This window comes from Rousettus aegyptiacus, unplaced genomic scaffold, assembly GCF_014176215.1.
Source record: "Rousettus aegyptiacus isolate mRouAeg1 unplaced genomic scaffold, mRouAeg1.p scaffold_m13_p_3, whole genome shotgun sequence".
Taxonomy (NCBI): domain Eukaryota; kingdom Metazoa; phylum Chordata; class Mammalia; order Chiroptera; family Pteropodidae; genus Rousettus; species Rousettus aegyptiacus.
This window is the reverse complement of record NW_023416306.1, coordinates 111,784,251-111,806,609: the sequence shown is the minus strand read 5'-3', so window position 1 is coordinate 111,806,609 and position 22,359 is coordinate 111,784,251. Positions and strand designations below refer to the sequence as shown.

The window sequence follows — 22,359 nt, the reverse complement described above, 5'->3', positions numbered from 1 at the left end:
CTTTTATCATGTTAAAAATGGTTGGCAGCTTCCACTCCATCCAGTTTCTGTGACTCTGCACATGCTATTTCTTCTGCTCAAAAAACTCTCCCCTATACACCTATCTGTCCCTCCACTCTGAACTGGCCTTCTGAACTTCCACTCTATGTACTCGAGGCACATCTCGATCCCAGTATTTTTCATGCTGTAATTATTGGTTTATTTGCCATAACTGCTGGTTTACTGGTCTGCATCCCCCATTAGACTCAGCTCATTGAGAACAGAAATTGTATTTGGGGGAATCTCTGTCTTCACAGGCCTAGCAGAGAGCCTGGTTCATGGCTGGCTCTTAGTAAATTCTGCTCAGTGATTGTGTGAGTGATGGAATAAAATGAATAGAAGGCTAAGGATCTATTTAGAAACGTCTGGTAGAGGTGACTGTGTGATAGGCAAGGCTCATGCTTCTTATTTTAACTTTCAGATATTTAGGTGTATTGCAAAATACACGACCTTGATCTTTAAGCACATTTTTGATTTGTGAAGATCATAATCTCTATTTCTATCTGTCTAGTGGAGTGACTTGGGTTAGAGAGGAGATAGTAGATAGAAATCCATAAAAAGATTTTAACTATTTCAGAGAAAATTCTATTATAAAACAACAAAAAATTATTACCCAGTATAACCATAACTTCTCTCAATCTCTATTTTGAAAATAAAATTTTTTAAAATTAATGCTTTTTATTTAGAAAGCAAATTTCATAACATACACACAGAGAAAAAGAGGAGAGAGCAAGCAATCTTTAATGCTTAAAACAGTAGCAAGTGCAAGAATACCAGGGATTCATTTATTTCAAAGGCTTAAGGGGTACATTAAAAATTAACTTAAAAAATCCACTTAAGAATGTAAATGACCAACTATGGCATAATTATGAATAAGATGTTTGTATATATTTCTGTGTCCTATGATTTTAAAAAGTTATATTTTAAAGTGAATACATTTTTTAAAAAAATGTAAAAAAATAAAGTGAATACATTTAATTGATATGAATCAATTCTATACCTAGCACATACTAAGGATATGTGAAAACAATATATAATAAAAAATATTGATAGATACATATAATATGTATCAATAATAGAATAATAACATAGATAAGAAAGCAAAGTGGATAACAGTTGTTTTGAAAGTTCCAGAGACTCCATGGAGTTTAGAATTCTCTCCAGAGGGCCATGAATATTTTTAGAAATTAATGATTAATATGACAGTGAGATCAGAATTGGATCAGACCAAAATTGAACGACCTGTTAAATAAATTTAAAAGGAGGTATAATAAGTTAATAGGCCAGCATCATGTTTTCATAAGTCGATACTTAATCACAAAGTGGATGCTCAATGGAAAGCAAGGGCAAATTTACTTATTTTTCATAGGGCCCTAGCCCTGCGCCAATAACAAACGAAGTATTTAACTTAATGTGAATATTTTAGTGGTAAAAGTGAATCACGTTTTCACAAATGCTGGGGAAACTGCAATTTTTTCCCCTTTAGTTTTATTATAATGCATAAGAAAATTCAAGTATTCAGATTGTTATGTATGTCTGGCTGGGTTGTCATTAAGATCCATTTATCATATTCTGGTCATACATTTACTCTGAAGTATGTAGACAATAAGAACACAACCATTTATCAACTCTTTCTTTTTACTGGCTTATTGATATATACAAAAGGAATAGGAAATGATATTATAGGTTCTGAGCTGCTTTGGGGTTGTAGGAAGCTAGACACTGCAGCCTTCAGGTCTATAGCCATATCCCAGAAAAACTTCACATCACAGACAGCTTCTATGTCCTAAATATTCTATGTCTCAAACTACACACAGGCTAAATAGAGTTGTGCACAAAATGGCAGTACACTTGAAGGCCATTTTCAAAGTTATAGTATGAGTTTGAAGTGCAGAGGAATTTAATTCAAATTAGTAGAATGAAATTCAACTCTAGCTTTTATTGAGATGTATTTTATCTTAGCCGGTCAGAAAGACATTTCCTCATCACTTTATCGTAATTTGAAAACAATGTGTTTATTCGCTTACAAGCATATTTTCTTTCTTTCCCATCATAATATAAGCTCCCTAAAGAGGGATGGTGAACACGGTAGATGCTCAATGTGTCTCTGTTGAATGAATGAAGATATAACCCTTGTCTTTGAGGAGCTTACATTAATTTGGCATATTAGACACAACAAGTAGGGATCTTACTAAAGTAGGTCACCCTGAGGGAGATCTAGACCTCCGGATGCAGTTAGAGAGAGATAATCAGATCCAATAACCTTCTGGCTTCCTCACCAAAATGGAAAGAATGGTAGCGTGGCTGGCTGACATTTGCTCCCCTGTGGAAAAACCAAGATACCCAGCAGACCTGTGGGTGTGGACCATTGAGTTTGGGAGAGGTACTCTGCAGCCAGCTGCTGTCTGCACTGAAGCAGACATTGCTCTGAAAGCCTGCAGAGAAGGTGGGACTTCATTGTTAGATCCCTAGCTGTGGAATTCCTTTTTACAAGTATCAGATTAGGATGATAAAGGTCATGATTTTTTCCCCCCCATTAAATGGAAGGATAGAAAAAAGCTTGCAAAGTTTCTACTGTTAATCATCTGATGATGGATTTCGTGAAGGCCCAGTTAACTCAGAGAAGTAAGAGAGGAAACCAAAATCTGTAGACTTTTTAAAAATTCAAAGTAGAGAAGATTTCTTTAGAATGAAAAACAAAATATTTAAGGCAATAGGTTTATGTGCTGCCTCATGGTTTCTCTTATGCCTTGGGACACTGAGGGTGCATGTAATGCTCACCCCATGACCAGGCCTCAAACATCAGAGGTGCCAGGGATCCTGACAGCAGCATACACTAATAGAGACAGAATAACTTTAGGTGTTTAGTCCAGGTAGCAGGTTACATAAGCACCCTCCTCTACAAGCATATCAAGATCGTTGCTGAATTCTCCTGTTTTAATTTGCTTTGCATTTATCATCTATCCCCTGTCTTAGTCCTACTGTTTAGTCGTTATTGTTTAGCAATTAATAATAATACTTGTTAACATAAATTGAGTTATTAACTATGCACTAGATGTGGTTTGAAACACTTCACACATATGAACCTTTTTAATTCTCACAGTATTTCTATAAAATAGATTCTATTATTATCACCATTCGCGAGATGAGGAAACTAAGGCTCAGGGAAGGGATTGGGCCCAATAATTCAGTTAGAAGTGGCAGCGTCAGGTTGCCTGGTTGGCTACTCTTCTTAAAGACATCACTTTACCAGATATTATGTCTTAAATGAATTTGCAGTGATATCTTAACTTTCAGTGTGTTTTCTTTCCAATCTATACCCCATTATCGCTCCCCAAATGAGTGCATGATTTCTCCAAATTCTCTTCACGACCTAGCTCCTACTTCTCCAGTCTTAACTCCTCCATTTCCTGACACACAATTTATACTTCATAAACGCCGAAGTATGTACTCAAAATTCCCTAGATACACCATATATTTTCATGCTTCTGCACCTTTGCAACACAGAATTTGGTCTTTTAACCAGTTTCATAAAAAAATTTTGTGTATTTCCTAGGATCCAACTCATGGGCCTTTTCCACTCACTGTTGTTTGAGTGATTGTTCCCATCGTGGCAACCGCTATACTAATCTCTACTGCATTTAACACACAAATTCCCTGTTTTAAATTTTTGTTCATTTTACCAGACTGTGAGCTCCCTGAGGTTAGGCACCATGCTTATGTTTGATCTTTACTTCCTACTTGAGTATCTAGCACACACTGTGTTAACTGAATAAATAAAGATGTGAATAAGTGAATTTCAGCAATATGCTGCAGTTTTGAAAGGCAATTAGTCTGCATTTGGAAATACTTATCCCACAGAGGTAAATAATAGGAAGGCACCAGAGGGAGGTCTCCATTCAAGCATACTGGGGTCTCAGCTATCTATGAAGGTATAAAAAATTGTGAGCAAGCAGCTCAAAAAAGAAATCTGAATTTGAAGCTGATTTGGTAAAGTTTATGTAATCAATGTTAAATTCAAGATTGTTTTATTTTTATCTTCTTCCTTTGTTGGTCATTAAAATATAAAAATACACTGATTTTTTTTTTGTTTTCTTCTATATTAAAGAACACTAAAATGAGAAAATAACACAAACATAAAAAATGAATTGCTTTACATAAGCTTAGAGATCCCAAGAATATTTATGCATTAGAACATGTCTTGATATTAACAATAAGCTATTGTATCTCATTTTGGATATTATTCAGTTCATACTGTATTTTACATGTTTATTACATATATGTTTTAACTTGTCTTACGTAGTTGGGTTCTTGATGGTGTTCCAAAAAAACAGATCTAGTTTCAACTCTTTCTTTCCTAGTAGCTCATGTACACAAGCCATTTTCCGTTGGTCCCTGGGTAAGTTCTAGAAAACTCTGGACACTTTTTTGCATCTAATACCTGGTGTCATCTTTGGAATACCCTCTTGGGAACTCTTATATGGACTACTGACAGGTAGCTGATAATCAAATTAATGGTGGGATGTGAGTGAGGTGGGGTTTCATTTATTCTTCCCCTCTCAATTAACTAAAAAAAGACTGGTCCTGGCTTAAGTATAAAATTTTGTGGCTAAAATTTGTATCTTTAATTTTGAGATATTAAAAAAAAAATGAAACCAAAACAACACAACTGAGAGTCTTTATTTTTTACAAAAAGTTATGTCCTATTGCTGTGGCTAAATTGTAGCCTCCATAAAACTTCATATGTTCAAGTCCTAATCCTCAGAATGTGACACTACTTGGACATAGGATCTTTACAGAGGCAGGAAGGTGAAAATGAGGTCACTAGAGTGGGCTCTAATATAATATAACTGGTACCCTTATAAGATGAGGAAATTTGGACACAGATATGTACAGAGAAAAGATGACTCCAACATAGGGAGATGACAGCCATCTATATGCCAAAGAGAAAGTCCTTGAACGAATCCTTTCCTCATGGCCCTCAGAAGGAAGTGACCCTGTTGACACCTTGATCTCAAGACTTCTAGCTTCTAGAACTGTGAAAAAATAAACCTGTTGCTGAAGCCACTCAGTCTGTGGTACTCTGAGACAGCCCTAGCAAACCAATATGCCCAGAGAGTATCATCTTATTTTTCAATGTTGGCACTTTGTAAACTCAAAACACACTTTACAAATATTAAAAAAATCCTTTGATGAATGAGACAATAAAGTAAACTTGTCTTTAAGGTTTTTCAGACTTAAAAGATTCAGATACAGTTGGAAATATTTTAGTTTTGAAAATACTGAAGGTGAAATTACTTTGCTTCTATGAGGATCTCATGTATGTAGCAGAGGAGTGCACGCGAGGCTACTCCTTTCCTTTTTAGGCTGCTGCATCAATTCCTCTTAACATGGAGCTCATACACTGGAGTGGTCTTGGGATACATTTTGTTGGGTCTCCAGTGTTTTGTTTTGTTTTTAACGGAATTAGTTGACAGCACTTAAAATGTAGGATACTAAACATAAAAATTCGGATTTTCAATATTGTTTGAAGAACTGGAAGATCTGACTATACTGGGCTCACTGTATCTACATGGCCCCAACAGGGTGAGACTAAGTGGTGGCTGTTCCATGACAAGGCCTACTTGCTCTCAGGGTCACCACAGTTCCCATCCTTTAAGTTGTCTGCCTGACCTTTGTAGGCATTTCACTTTGCAATCTCTGCTCTAAGGAGAGGTCATCTGGGCTTTTCAATGATAAGTATATTTAGTTAGGGTACCCATATGAATGTATTATTGGTTTCCTTGTAGACAGCACAGAAAGGGTGTCTCACCCTCTCTCCCTCCAACCCCACCTCATTCACAGTCGGCCATTAATTTGATCATCAGCTATCTGTCAACAGTCCATAGAAGAGTTCCCAAGGGGGTATTCCAAAGATGACATCAGGTATTAGATGCAAAAAGTGATTGTTGGTCAACTAAGTTTACGAATGTAGGCTTAAACAATGATAAACATGTCTCCTTGCTACGGAACTTCTCAGAGTCTTTGAAATTTTAATGTCATAGTCAACATTTTCTAGAATCATCTGACCACCCAATCTTTGTTTTGGGGAGTATTTTCAGCAAATAGTATTCAGTGAAATTCTGACCCAAGCAAGCCTTTTTCCCATACAAAATAAAATCATATTTGCTAAGTAATGTGGATTTGTGTAGTAAATTTGGCACTTTAATTTATTTTTTAATTATTTTATTATTATTTATGCTTATAGCACCTGGTCTCCCCCTAGGTGGTCTCCCATCCAAGTACTAACCAGGCCCAACCCTGCTTAGCTTCCAAGATCAGACACCAGGCTTGTTCAGGGTGGCATGGCCATAGACCGTGGACCGTGGCTCTGCTGGGGCATGAACCCAGGACTTTCTGCATGTAAAGCAGACATGCTAACCACTACACTATGGAACCATGTCTGTAAACATAGCATTTTAGATGAATATTAAAAAAGAATTTAAAATAGAATAAGCCTTTGAATGACAGTTTATTTGGAATATTAACTTCTCAATTTTTGTTGGCTGTGATACGTGCAGAGATGGCCAACACTATGAATTCAATAAAAGAGTTTTATGTAATTCTCCATAATTAAAATGGAAATAGGGGATGCATAGTTATTTCCAATTGGCTCCAAGATGCCATCTTCAGCTTTACTTTTAATTTTCTAACATTTGAAATATCTGCATAATTAATTTTGAAGAAACCGTGTGCCTTTCTCATGAAACGTTTAATAAATTGATTTTGAAATCATCTCTAAACCTACTAATAGCACATGAAATAATACTAATGATTATTTTTCTTTAAGTTGGTATTATTTCTCTTAGAAACTGCAATGGGCTTCCTGGGAAAACAAAAGGAAGGGAGGGAGGAGATGGCCTGTCTTGTTTTCTTCAAACTGAAAAACTGAAAGACTGATGACTGTTTATTTTTGTGGTATATATATTAGATTTTAACATTCCTTCTAAGAGTCAGGGACTTTAGGAACACAGAGTGATAATAATGAGCAATTTGGGCCATTAATATTGGCATGTGATATTTATACTTAAACAATACATTATGCTTATTCAAAATAAAACCATTCATTTATTCAACAAATATTTATTCAGAACTTAGTACATATAAGGCACTGTTCTAGTCTTGGAAATATAGCAGTAAACGAAAAGACAAACATCCTTGCCCTTGAGGAACTTTAATTCTAGTGGGGCAAATAGAGTAAGGGGCAATATGGATCATGTGAGAAAATGAAGAGGACTATAGAGGAACACAGAGCAAGGAAGGAAGATGCAGGTTGTTGGGGAGGGTCAGGGTGTCTGAGGAGGTGACACGGTATCTGACTTTTAACACCGAACCATGTAAAAGAAAGTATTCCATACAAAGGGAGCATTTGGTGCAAAGGGCCTGAGGCAAAATGTACCAAAATGGTAAGTTTAAGAAACAGCAAAGAGGCTGGTGCAGGCTGAGTGAGGAATGGGGTGGGAGGAGGTCACAGTGACGACTGGAGAGAACTTTGTGTGGCCATGAAGGCCGACGTAAGGACTTTGGTTCTTACCCTGGGCCAGTAAGGGGACAGCTGCCAAATCTTTAGCAAAGCATTAATGTGATCTGATTTACATTCGATGATCTGGATGTTATGGAGTACAGATATAGAAAAGAGGCAAACACCGAGCCCTGGGACACTCCAACATTAAGAGAACAGTTAGAAGAGGAGGAACCACAAAGGAGATTGAGAGAGAATGGTTACTAAGGTTGAGGGAAAACAAGAGGGTATGGTACCTTAGAAATCAAAGAAGATAACATTTCAGAGAGCCATCTATTAGCTGTGTCGAGTGTTGCTAACAGGTCAAGAAAGAGTAAGTTCTGAGAACCAACCACTAAGTTTACCGACATGGTGATTTTGGTCACCAACATAGTTTCAAACTACATTGTTATCTTAATTAAAAGTATAAATTTATGGATAAATCCAGGACACTCAAAATGCCTCCCACAGCCTACCTTTAACTCTTTTCTAAACAAAGTTGCCCTAGGCAGTTCCCTGCATACAGTTTTCTATTTGGGTTAAATTATCTTAAATTCCTGGATAAAACAGACTGATTCAGCAATTGTCACCTGACTTATAAGCGGCCTGAGGCTGTCCAAATGACCTGTACAGTAGTCTGACTCCATAACTTCCTAATAGGGGTGGAAAGTCATTATTTGGATAGTAACTAGTTGGACTGTAACTAACTGACCCACACTATGATGGGGCAGAACATGAGAGACATGAAGAAAACAGAGTTAGAAGACATTTGTCCACAGAAGCTTCCTAATTCTTGAGGGAATATTCCTCGAGGTGGTCCCTGCCAGAGCAATGGCACACAAAATGAAACCTCCTGCTCTAGCTCTATGATTTTCACGTTAGTGGCACACTTTGGCAACACACAGACTACTGCGATAATTTCCCAATGCTCCTAATAAACTTTAGCCTCAAACGTAATACTTGTTGGCTTCAGCCTAGGCTCTAGATAAATCGCTTCATTTGAATAATTTAGAAGAAGGGTAGGTCAGATAAAATGGGCAAAAACTGGGACAATCCAGGCATTGGAACAAACAAAGACATGACAAAGGCTGGAATCAGAGAGGTACATGGAGTAACATCTCACACGGGTCAGATTGTGGGAAGGTCTTAAACATGCTTCAGGCTCAGGAGCCTGACTTCCATCTGCAGGAGATGGACAACCACTGAAGATTCCGAAGTGGTCCGGATGTGTGATGCTTCTAGGCTGTCAACGTCAGGGAGCCCTTACCGCCCACTGGCTTGAATGGGAGAGAGAAGGGAGAGGGCAACCGAAGCTGAGAGAGTACTTGAATGGAGACAATCACCTGACAGGACTGAGTTAGCAAACATATGCAGTCAGTGTGAAAGGACCCAAAGGGGAGGCAGCTGGGGGAACAAATACCTTGTTGGCACTTCCACTGCACCCTCTGGTCTCCTGCCAGTGCCTCCCACTGATGGAACCCAACAGGAAGCCAGAGGGCAAAGGACTCTACTGGTATGGCCTATATGCGTCAGATTCCCTGGTCACAGAACAGAGTGCGATTAAGATTAAGCAACACACAGAGGAACTCTGGAACCATGCTCTCTGAAGAGGGACCTAGCGTCAGTGTGTAGGAAAAAAAAGACAAAACAAGGAAGGCACGAAGTGCAGGAGACCAGTGCTTTCCTAGGTGAAAGAGTTCAACATCCCAGGCATGGGCTCAGTGGCAGGTCTAGGTGAGTAGGCTTAAGATTCCTTAGCCTGTCAATCAGGAATGAGAATGTCAAGGCAAGTGAATAGGATGCAGGAGCATGACCAACTCCGTATGGAAGCAGCATATCATAAATACATGCCTAAATGGCTTTGAAACAAAGCATGAGAGAACATCACGTTCTTCAGCATTAAGTGGGTGGAGAAGTAGAGGCTGCCAGTGTGAATAAATATCAAGATAACAGGTGACAGAGGGAAGAAAGAAATAAACATAAGCCAAGGATAACTTTCAAAGCATGAGTAAACCTGCAATTCCAGGGAAAACTGAGGAAAGAGAGAAATGCAATAGGGAACCATCTTCATCTGATACAAGGGGAGAGAATAAGCAAAACCAGAGAGAGAAATAAGGGTGGCTTAAAGAAGTCATGTAGAGGACGCTTCTCAGAGCAGCATGAAGCAAAGTCTTGGGCTGAGAAGAAATACAGTGGTATATGTTACAGGAATAATTTAGGGGTGGATGAATACATTTTTTCTCTAAAATAAGTTAAATGGACTAACGAGCAGGGATGTTGCAACATGTGCCGCCTTTGTAACACCTGTTTTAACAACTAAATTCTGTGACCAGGTGGTACTTTTTTCCCCAACTATTTCCTCAAAGCTCATAATTTTTTATTCTGTTTTGAAAATATAAATTTCTAAAGGATTAAATTACATGATTAGCAAGTACTCATTACTTATAAATGAACAGATATTAGGTACTACGAAATTAACATCAAATATAATTAATCTCAAATGAAGGAATTATTAAACAATACAATTGTTAAAGGGTGTGGCAAATATACATTGAAATAACATTCAAACTTGATATGCTAAGAACTTAACATGGATTCTTAACATGTGTCATTGACTACCTATTTAGAAATAACGTATATGACTGAAAGATTAACTTAAGAGTACAGACTATATATAGTCTTTTAAATTTTAAAGTTGGTTATGTAATATGCATATATATGCACATATGCATGTCTGGTAATTTTAGTGATTTAGGAAATGAATTTGAAATAAAAATGATTTAAAATGGTTAAAAAGTGTGTTGTAAGTAGAAAGATAAGCATATTTAAAATAATTGATATGATAGAATCGTAACATGGAAATCTTTACTTAAAATGTCTTCGTATAGTCTACCAATTAGAAATAATAAGTGTATTACTATGCAAAGATCAACGTTAAATTTTAAAAGTACAGTAAAACTACGTATCTTTGGTAATTTTAGTGATTAATGCTTTAATTAAGAGATGAGGTACATGCAGACATATGCAATAAACTGACATAATTCATCATATTGCAAAGAATAACATGATGAATGCATATGTATATTGTGAATTATACAACACACATGCAAATCATATACTCATTATTATGCAGACACATCATTTTTCCTATAGTCGAAATGTAACAAATCTTACAGTACTATTCAATCTACTGCATAACTATTTAAGAGCAAAGTAGTTTGTGGTATCTTTTGTGGAATAATAAATTAAATTGAGAAACTCAAGTTAATGGAAGCAGAGTGGACATTTTTAGCTGCTACATCTCTGTGTGAGCTAAACTGGAAACCAGTCCCTGTGCTATGCATCTATTGTTTCATAGTGTCATTTTAAGAAGTCCAAGCACTAGAGATTTTAATAAGGTTTTTAAATACACTGCAAAATTCATATATATATATATATATTTTAATGTGAACAGTGAATACATTGATTGAAAAAATACCAACACTGGTCTAGAAACAATTTCTCAGTGAAAGAATAATTACTTAAAAACACAACTCTTCTGAGATTGATTTGTCTTTGAATGAGGTGTCCTCAAATGAATACCATTTAAACATGAATACATTTGGTGCTTGGAAGTAGCCCAGAAATACTACTGATGCCCGAGTGCTTGGTGCGAGCGGACTAGCTCTCAAAACCCTGACAGAGGCAGAGCAGGCTGAAGCAAAACTAAGCTCTAGAACAGGCTGGAGTTATTTGTAAACAGCTACTTATCACAGAGTCAGGTTATCCTTCTATAGTTGAATGCAACTTGGAGATATTCTATTAATTAGGTTTTTTGACTGAACTCAACAGAAAATAAATGAGCTTTTATTTTTTTGTATGAAAGTTAAGTTTAAAGGAAAGGAACAAACTGCCCCTGAAATTATTACACACGACTACAGAGAATTAGTGTTGTGCTAAAAGGAAACAATATATATGTGAATATGTTAAGATAAACGTGCAATATCATTTCTTCTGATTATTTTGAACTTTGATGTTGATAAACGAACTTCTGTTAGTAGCAGAAAGACTACTAGATGTTCCTAACTTAAGGGTGAAATTGAATCAGCATATATGAATCAGACAGAGACATTTTAAACCTATTATATACTTCAATGCATTAGAATTCTCATTCTTAAAGCAAACCTAAAGAAAAATATTTATAAGATCCACCATTGGGTGATTCAAATATATTAGCTTCATGGATGATTTTTTCTTATCTGGAATAAGAAGATAACGTTAATAATTAACATTATGAAATTTTATAATATTTTTCAAGATTTCTTTAAAATGAAAAGTCTATTTTACTTTTTAATTAAACCTACTTCCCACGAAGGTCTTTAAGGCTCTATAAAGTACATTGCATTTTCTCATTGCTGACAGTTCTTGAAACCACGCATGAATGCTTTCTTTATCCTTTGGTGAACAATTGAAAGATCATATGCTAAAAGACTGTGCTTTCTCTTTTTCTTGCCCTGTAATTAAGGCATTTTAATACATTTCCTCAGAGTTGTTACAAGAGCAAACTATTAAGATTCATAGATTGAAACAATTTTGACTCCTATGATAATATAAACACATATGATCTGAATTTTTTGTAATCACGGATTTGAAAAAAAATAACAAAACTCCTTCAAATAAAATGATTAATCTCTGGAGGGTTAAATTGAACCCGGGCTTCTTGTATTGCCTTAATATATGTAAATTATCTACAAAAGTAGAAAAATACAATACACTCAGTTAACTATCCTTTAATACCAATAGGGTAAATGATAAATTCATATTAAGAACACATTTTCTCTAAATCAAGGTATATTTTAAGAGTTTGAAATCTTTACATTTCTGCTGTTGTCATTTAAAGATAAAAATACTGTATACATGTCTCAAGACAGCCAAGTAAATAGACTTCTAAAATAATAGAAAAACTGAGGTTTTAGTTTAAAGATACACATTTTTTTCCTTAATAAAGATACATTTAAAAAGAAATACATTTAGTTCCATATTCTTAAGTTGGGAAACTATATTTGCAACTCAAGAAAATGCTTTGGTAAAAAATGATAAAAAAATAAAGCTTAAAATATAGACTTATAAAAGCTTTAAAATTCATTTGTTAGAAATATAGGATTAAATTATACATTTACAATCTTTTTGAATAAGAAAAATAATTTGTAATGCCATTTAGGAGGTTACATACTTTTCAGAGCACAAAGAAGTACGCTAATAGGTTTCTGTCATATTTTGAATAAATGTGCATAATTTATTTTGTATATTAGAAAATAATTTGCTTCTGGGTTACAATATTTAATTGAATTTGATGTTAGTCAATTGTTAGATACTATTTTAGATAAACTTTGGAGATTTTTTTAAAAAACGTTTTTAGATTATTCCTTATGATTTTAAAATTAAGATTGGCAACAAGAAAATATATATATTATAATTTTTTATTAAAAAACAATAATTTTAGGCAATATTAATGTAACAATCTCCTTGACATTTTAGACTTTTAATTACAAAAAAATTTTAATGTATAAAAAGTAGAGCATTCCCCCCCACTAAATATCCATCTTATAGATTCCAAATCCCCCTTCTAAATTTCTCTCTCTCAACTAATGTTTTCACTGACATATTTTAAAAGAAATCCCAGGCCCCAAGTCACCCCACAACTACATATTCTCATATGTATCACTTAAAAAATTTTTTCTTACATAACCACAATGGCTGTCATGTCTAACAAAATTAATAGTAATTTCTTGGTGTTAAGAATTCACACATCAATCCATATTGAACTTTCAATGACTGTCTCAGAAATGTACTTTTCCTTGTCTGTTTAATGGAATCAAGGTGCAACAAGATCAACTGCATTTGGTTATGAAGTCTTTTAAGTTTCTCTTTTTTAGGACAGTTCCTCCCTTTCCTGCTTATTTTCATGCTTTTGCCCTGTCAAAGAAACTGCTCTGACTTCTTTTTAAACTGAATCTGGGATGTCTCTGTTGCAGAAAGTGAAATACCTGGCTGATAAACTGAAATCTGTCAAAATTTCCAAATTTATATTTTGGCTATAGAGGGCGAAAGGGAAAACCCTGAGACATTTCTTCTTATTTAATGATCTGAATAATTTCCAAGAAGCCCTTAAACAGTTCTACCCTTCATACAAAAGAGTCTAAAACTGTAATAATCATTTATAAAATTTGTGTTTTATAACATTACTTTGATATACTGGCAGTTTGTAACATAGTTTTTATTTAAGAGTGTTAAGATATTTATGTATAAACTAAATGACATTAAATAAGCAAATAAATGTTTGGCAATTTCAAGTTTATGAATACTTTTCTTAGAATGTATAGAAAAATAACTGTTTTATAATCAATCTGGGAAAGAAATATAAGCTGGCATGTCTCTTAACTTTTGTTTTTATCCTTTTTAAAAAGGGATCATTGAACCAGACAGGCAGGTTTTCATTAAATTTAATTTGTGTGAAGCTTAAATATTAAGCTGAGTTACTATGACAGTAAACCAGTTGATGGCTCTGTCTTTTAAAATTTCACGTTGTATTTTTTAAGGAGAGTTGTATAGAAAATTTAAGGGATTATAAAATACTGATGAAAATCGCAAGTGTTAGAAAAGAGAAAATGAAAGAAACTTTAACATATCTCCATGGTATTCGTGTTAAATAAAAATGTAAATGAACATATAGAAGATTGACTTAGCCTTTCCTTGCAACAGCTTTAGCTAATAAAACTTCAAAAAGATCAGTGATGTACAGTTTTTGAAAATTCAAAATATGAATGACTTTAAATGGAACCATATGAAGTGAACGACAGTAAAGTGATCGTAGATAAAATTACCAAACTCAAATGAAATAAATTCAAAATGAAAAGGATGAAGGGCAATTAAGTACCTATTTTGACAATTCGAAGTGGTCAAGTTTTTAAAAGTATGACACAGGAACCTTAACCTATCTATATATGAGTGATAAATGAGGCATTTTGTGTCATTACATTCCCATAAATCACTTTCTTTAACTGCTGACGGCTTTTATCAGATCTAACCTTTTCAGGCTTCTATTAGGGTGCTAACATTTTCAACTTTGACACATGTGCAGTTTACAAATTCTGCAGCTGATTAACTCTGGACAGAAGCTCACTGGCATCATTGTCTTCAAGTTGGGTGAAAGCCTTAGGGTCTCAAAAACTCAGACACTTACATTACAGTACAAAAATCTCAATTAATGTAAGGGGTTGGGCTTTAGAGTTGCAAAGTACTTGTTTTCTGTTGGGAAACAAACATGAATAAGACTTAATTTTCCATGAATCAGATGACCTGGGAAATACTAATAGATTAAAAAAGAAGAAGAAGAAGAAGAAACAGAAAGAAAATCCCTGGAAACTAAGGGTTAACTTCTAATCGAGTACTTTTTTTTTTGCTTTAAAATTATATTTTTTTGGCAATCAAAAAGTACTTAAAAAAATTATTGCTTAACTTCAGTTTTGAGACAAAACAAAGAAAACCCAAATTAATACATTTACGGGGTGGGAAATATGATCCCAAATAAAACACAATTTAAGTGGGATTGCAATAATGATGAAAACTTTTTAAACTAAATTTTATAGAGAGATATTGAATCGAACTGTAATATATAGCTTAAATCTCCTGTAAATTCCAGCATTCTAAGTTATAAGTTGCTTTGGATAATTCAACCAGTCAATCAATTCAGTTGAAAAAGAAAAAAAGGAGAACTTCTCTTACTCCTCCTACTTTTAAAACAGTTGTCTTGAAATTATAAAAACAAAGCATGTAAAAGATAATGCAATTTCTGTTGAAATTACTAATTGTTAAAATACCAAATCTTCTTAGACTATCTTTCATACATAAATTAGAATGAACTAATTACCAACATGAAAGATTTTAAACATCTATCGCAAGATAAAACTTTAAAAATATCAAGACTTCACAATATTTTTAATTTTAATGGTCCTAATTTCTTCAGAGAGTCAAACACAACAGTTGAACTTGACAGTTCTGAGGGTTTTGAATATTAACATAAAACTGTGCAGGTAGATATGTGCCAATGTATTTATATAAAATTCACATACAAGAATACATTTGAGTAGATGTGAGTTTGTGAGGACAAAGATATCAGAGAGATTTATTTCGAAAACATAATTGACACAGACCTTGAAATAAAGCTAAAGTTTAAAAAAATACTGTCTTTGGCAATAATAGTCAGACAGAACAAATCTTGATACTGGTTGTTTGACCACCAGAAGTTTGCTATTTCAAATAGTGTTAGTTTTGCTAAAATCTACTGGCTATCAAGCCTAAATAATAAAACCTAAAGAGACGGACTAATGGCACTAAAGTAAAAATGTTTACAAGACAACCTCCTGCGGCAGATTGCCTCTTGTTGATAAATGACAAATCTTAGAAAAAGAGTGGGGAAGGACAACTTCTTCTAGCATCACAACCCACATAGTCTCATAATGTCACCATCTAAGGCCTATCCATGACAAATTAAAAACTTCTTTATTTCACTAATAATGTCACTCATCACAGGAGCTGGGCAGTTACACTTTGACAATTCAGATGTAAATCCTGGGTTGCCTATGAGTATTCATGACAAAGGCATATTTATCATTTAAAACAAAAGGACATGACTTCTTGGTGTTCATATCAAAGACCAGTGATGGATGAGGCCATGCTAATCAAAAGACAGACCAGAAAGAACACAGATGTTTGCTACTTGAATTAAGAAAAGACTACTGCCTCCCCTAAAACTTCCCCAATACAGTCATTTCAAATTGTTTTAAATGTGTAATTTTAAATAGATATCTAGACGTTTAAAATTCCCAACTAAAGTTTTTACAATGTAACAAATATCATTTTTTTTTCCAATTTCAAATTATAGAAACAAAATTCTTGAAACCAAGAATGGATCAAACTACTAGAGAGTAATTATAGTTCGTCAGATATGACCTGTAGAAAGATTTCCACGATTGGTATTATTCTTCTCAATTATTATTTTTCAATTCAGAAAATGAAGAGAAAGAAAGTCTGTTATCCCAAACTTTTTAAAACGGCACAACTATAAGCTGAAAGCAATGTCAGGAGCTGAGAGGTGAGCAAGGTTTGAGACATTTTTACCATATTCGTTTCTGATAATTATGTCTGATTTTCATTTCAAATGCTTTTAAGTTGAAAGGCATTTAAAAATAGTTGTTGCCCATATTTTAAGGTTTATTTAAAACCTTAAACACAATTAATTCTGGTGATTTCAGCATTCATCACTGTTTTGCATGAGGGAGACCAAAAATAAGTGTGGCATAAAAAAAAAAGATATTTACAGCTGGAGCACTGATAGCACTTCCTCTTATTCCACTGATGCTGAGCTTTCATCAGGACTGGCTAATAGAAATCCAATTTACAAGGCCCTGCTCATTTGAGTGCCTTTCAAGATGCACAGGATTGGTAACCCTTTAGACCTGCAAACAAATGCCTGCTTTTCCAGGGCAGAACTATTTTAATGTTGGTTACTGGGAAGTCAGTATTGCAAGGTCACCTTGAAGAAGTATGGATGGTGGGGGGTAGAGAAATCCTTCTCTGTAACTGATCTGTTTCCTGTCAATATTTCTTGCTGCTTTTCAATCCCAGTGAAGCACACTTGTTGATAAGCTTTTAATAGTCAGAGTGGTAGACAAAACAAAACAAAACAAAACAAAACAAAACAAAATACAATATAAAGCCATTTGGGAGGAAGGAACTACTTATGCATTAAGAGAATACTTGGAAAGCTTTGCATCACCAGGTGACACAATGTGAGGCTGGCAGCTGATATGCAAATTTCTCCTTTTGATAGGATCATTGTCCACTCAAAATGATGGGGACATCAAAATCACATCATCTCTCTTTGTACCCATAATTTTGCGCTTCCTGTATGGAAAATTTGTGCCATATTAAGTTTGCCACTGGTGTTAGACCAGCAAGAGTCTTCCACTTTACACAACCGAGTTGTATCTATATGTTTACAGGGTTTACTTTTCACTAGCTGTAGTCACTATGACATGTTCTACTTATAATGGGTATGTCCTCCTTTTAAAGCATACCTGCTTCTCACAGAGGGAATTAAAAGTTGAATATTTCAGAGGGCTTAACACTCAATATAACAAGAGGTATTTGTGGAATAACAAAAAATCTTTCACCTTTTGGCCCTTTTATGAAAAATTTACTGGATGCCTAATATATTTAATATTCAGTAGCATGTGAGAATAATTTTTATGCAACTCTGATAGTTAGAAAGATAGATAACTCAATTATTAGATCATCTATCAAAATATTCAGATGTATAAGAGGCTACTAAAAAGATTGATGACTGAGAAAGTCCACTGATTCTCTAGCCATCATATTCATGCATTTGGCCAGACAACATTTTTCGCTGCCTTCACAAGCAAGCTTCATTACCCATCACTCCACTGAAAAGAGTTTATTATGAGGCTGCCATCTTGGCAAGACTATTATTTAGATGATAAATGCTGAGGGGAAAAAAAGTGTGTCTACTTTTTTTTTTTTAAGAAAAAATATGAGCTTTTCTGACAGATAAAACAAACAGCATCTACATTTCTAATTAACTTAAATTTGGCAGATACAAATATAGGTCAGTTAAACCTATGATGTTATCTTCTGTCTGAATTTTACCCTTAATTTGTAAAATGTAAATTAACTAATTAGAAGAAAAACAGCATGATAAGTGACAAAATGCTTCAGCTGGGTCTTTGCTTCCTGACATTTATGATCAACTATAATAAATTATTGCCTTTTTACTTTTGTATTTCTTTTTTATTTTTTTTAATTATTGCCATTTTAAATAATTGATAGAATATTTTTTTATCACTACAATGAAAGAAATTTTATTAAGAATTTATAAAATAAGGCCAGGAACTTAGTAGAACAACAGAACTTTGTGGTGCTGCTTTTCTGAGGAAAAGATGTATATAAAACGCCATAATATTAGAAACAATTTGGTTAATTTATGCCTGTATACCTAGGGGTAAATTTAGAGGAAAGAAGTGTGTAGACATTAAGTCACTAGTAAACTCAATAAAAACACTGTTAAGACTTAACACTTTCCCCATCATTTCAAGTGAATTTGTTGTGTACTCAAGCAATTAGTAACAATTGTACCTGTGTACATGTGTGGAGGGGTTACGATGTTACATGGAGAACGGTTAAAAAAGAGAAAAGACTTTGACCACTTGAGTTTCAACAGGAAAACTTGTCATTGTTAAGTAAAATTAATCCATGTAATAGTTAAGTGAAAAGAGGTTTTCAACTGTTCCTACATAGACTTTACAACGAGCAGTAACATCTGTAATGTCAGATATAAGTGTCAATTAAAAATTACATAAATCCTGAAAGGTGAGGCCTGTGGGAGTAGCCACGCTTTGGCACAGTGGAGTGTGTGTGACCAGGCCCTGGGCAGGCAGAGCAGGATGGGGCCTGTCACTTCTCACAGCATACAAACTTCTAGGTCTAATCTGAATGGGGAATACTGGGATATTAGAGTTGAAGCCTTGTGGTGACCCTGATAGGAGCTGAAAGTGCTTCGTCTGTACTGGGATTGGTTTCCACATTCCCGAGGATGGAGAAAACAGAAAGAGAAACAATTCAAACAAAGATGTGTGATGTGGAAAGTTCAGAGATTATGCAAAATAGCTGAATAGTTACACAATTAAGTACTTCAAAACTTCATCCTAATTTTAGGTATGCCACTAAAATATCCTAGACAAAAGTATCTTAATTTAGCAGACAGTTATCACATTTTGAAATTATATGACTGAAATATTTAAATTCCTTTTTTCTAATACTGTGACAAATACATAAACTTTACATTTTCCTAAGTGCAATCTAAATCATTGGAGGATATTATTACACTTATTTTATATTTACTAGTTGAGGAAACAGCAAGAAAATCTTTCTGAATAGTTGCACCTGATCAAAAAGTACTTAGCTTATTACTTTTATATTTTAGAAATTCATTAATGGCAACCATTTTTCTTTCCACCCCCAAATCACCATCATATTGCATTAAGAAGCAATATGGGTAACCAGTCAAAGCACCATTTCACAGTATATAAATCTAACACAGAATATATTTACACATGACAAAAAATTCTCTTGACAGTTTTCTGGCCTCCAGCTAACTCTTCGACCTCTTAACATATGATACACCTCTAAGGCAACTACTTCAAAAGCTATCTAAGACTTACCTTTATGTACACTAATTTTGCACTTTAGAGGTCATCCTCAAACATTTGAACTCCAACAAAATTGGTTTCTATCACAAAGATAAAGACTGTAAAACAGCATAGAGACCGCCTCATTTGTTTAGTTTTTCTCCTTCAAGCTTTAACGGTCACCACTCACATTTATCATTTTGAAAAATGAATTTAATTTTTTTAATTAAAAGCCTTAATAGTTCCAAGTGAAGTTTTCAGCTTGATAGTAACTGGAAAAAAAGTGGCCAGAAAAAATTTAAAAGCAATCATTTATGTTCATTTAAAATTTTAAATATTTTCTGTATTGAAGGCAGCATTTCATGTGTAAGTGTGTTTATCTGTGAAGGAGAAAGGCAAAGAGAGCGATGTAATTGAGTGTCAGGTAACCTGACCAAAGCTGAGTCCCTCAGTACTGCAGGAAGGTCAGATCCTCTCAGCACTGTACCAGTGTGTCAAAATACGTCAACAAACCACCACGTTGTAGTAAGAAGAATGACCTTTCAGTTTTTTATGTCTGGGCTGCCGATGGAGCTCTGGACGTGGCGTATGCATGAATCGTTTCTCTAACTGTTTGACAAATGCAACTCCAAAGGTTTCTTTCAAGTGCGAGTTAAAAGCCCTGGTTTTTACATTTTGGTACAACTTTCTAAACCCATGTAACTCATGATGGGAACTGATCTTAGATTAACTATCAATACACCAAATGATCACCTTGAATGCAACTATATTAAAATTACTTTATAATTGTTTCAATGTGAGAGATGAAGGTTGGGAGTCAGTAAATTTAGAAATAATTTTATTTACTGTAAGAGTTAATACTTATTGTTAATTCTCTAAACTTTATTCTGGATTTCATTATATCACAGTTACCTTCTCTCTCTTTCTCTGTCTCTACTCTTCTCCTCTGAAAACTCATTTTGCCTATTTTTGTGAATGAGCCCTAAATCAATCTATCTTTGATCCATCACTTGGACTCCTCGCATACAACACGGTTGCCTCTGGACATCTCGAAATATTGCAACCGAAGTTATCACTAACCTAATTTTCCACTCGCAGTTCTTTGACAGCATCCTTGTTCTCCCCATCAATGATATCAAAGCCCCGGAGTAACCTTTGTTCCACACTCTCTAATATGACATTTAGTTGCTTTCCAAATTCTGTAAATCTTGTCTTTATTATCTCTGTAAGCTTATATAGTCTCCACTACTGAAATTATAATTTGGGGATTAATGGATTATTTCAAAATGGATGACTATAATAGAAATTGTGTTCCCATCCCCAACTTCTAAGCATTGCTACCAGAGTATGTCCTAAAATTTGACTCTGATCATGCCACTCTTCTATTTAAAAATCACCCCTGGCATTCCAGCTCTGTGACTGTGACCTAGGTACTTAACTTCTCTCTGCCTTGACTTTTTCATGTGAAATGAGTATAAAATACTAGTATCTACCTTATAGGACTGTTACATGGATTAAAGAGGATAATACATACGAGTGCTTAATCCAGTGCCTTGAACATAGTTGGTGTTCAGTGTTAGTTATTTTTGTGATCTATATAGAAGCTTTGTTTCCTTATTGAATGAAATTCTGTGAAGGCAAGTTAGGATTTACTTATCTCTATATGCTCCGAAATATATAATATGCTTCCTCTACTGATAAGGAACTCAGTATCTCCTGAATTCAGTCATGTATCTATGGACCACTTTGCTAGAACGTGATGAATTAGAAACATGTAGTGGTAAAAATATTCATTTCACATTAAAATGAAAGGCAGTTGGACACGATAAAATATTTTGGTCTAGTGTTGAGTTCAACATGTTTTTCTGCACACCTGGCCCAAGCAACAAGCAATGACTCCATTTTCACTTTCGTAATCAATATAGAGTGCTTTAAAAGTATTACAGCTCAAGCTATCAAGGACAACTGCAATAGCCTCAAATTTATATAAGTTGATGAGCTTTATAAATGAAAAAAATCCCCTTTACTAAATAAAGGAATTTTGCAAGAATTTTGAATTTATGATCACTTGGAATGAACTATCAGAGATGCTACAGAACTAAATTTAAAATGGGGAGGTGGTGATGGTTAGCAAAGCTGCCAGCAACAAAAGGGAAGGAAATGGCAAAAAGAAACATATAAGGAGAAGCAGGAAGGGCTAAACAAGATTCCTGGCTCGTACAACCTATGTGAGAAAATAAGGGAGAATAAGATACAGGAAACACCTCAATGCTAGCAATTGAAATAGGAAAGGAAGTAAAATGAAAGAATGAAATTCACTCAAATCATAAGAGTAGACTAAGACTACGAAGGAAATAGCAAGAAAAACACACAAAAAAATATGTGGCTTGTGTTAATGGATAAATAGAAATCACAGGAGTTTAGTTTTTATACAACCATGACTTTCAGAATCAATTAGAAATTAGAAGAATATTTATCATTGCTATTGTGGATCCATACAAATTTGTTTTATGAGAAGAGTTGTACTGCAAATTG

At 34.5% G+C, this 22,359-nt stretch overlaps 1 protein-coding gene across 3 annotated transcripts in view; it reads right to left on the bottom strand.

Annotated features, from left to right (window-relative positions):
* The window catches only part of CDIN1 (CDAN1 interacting nuclease 1), a 204,289-nt gene that overhangs the window by 58,566 nt on the left and 123,364 nt on the right, over nucleotides 1-22,359 (bottom strand). The window contains exon 11 of one of the 3 annotated variants that reach the window (XM_036238287.1): nucleotides 9,935-11,817. The exons of the other annotated variants lie outside the window; for them this stretch is intronic. Coding sequence (XP_036094180.1) covers nucleotides 11,814-11,817 — 4 coding nt within the window. The 3' untranslated portion in view covers nucleotides 9,935-11,813. Of the gene's footprint in view, nucleotides 1-9,934; nucleotides 11,818-22,359 lie in introns of those variants that run through there. 3 annotated transcript variants of the gene reach the window in all.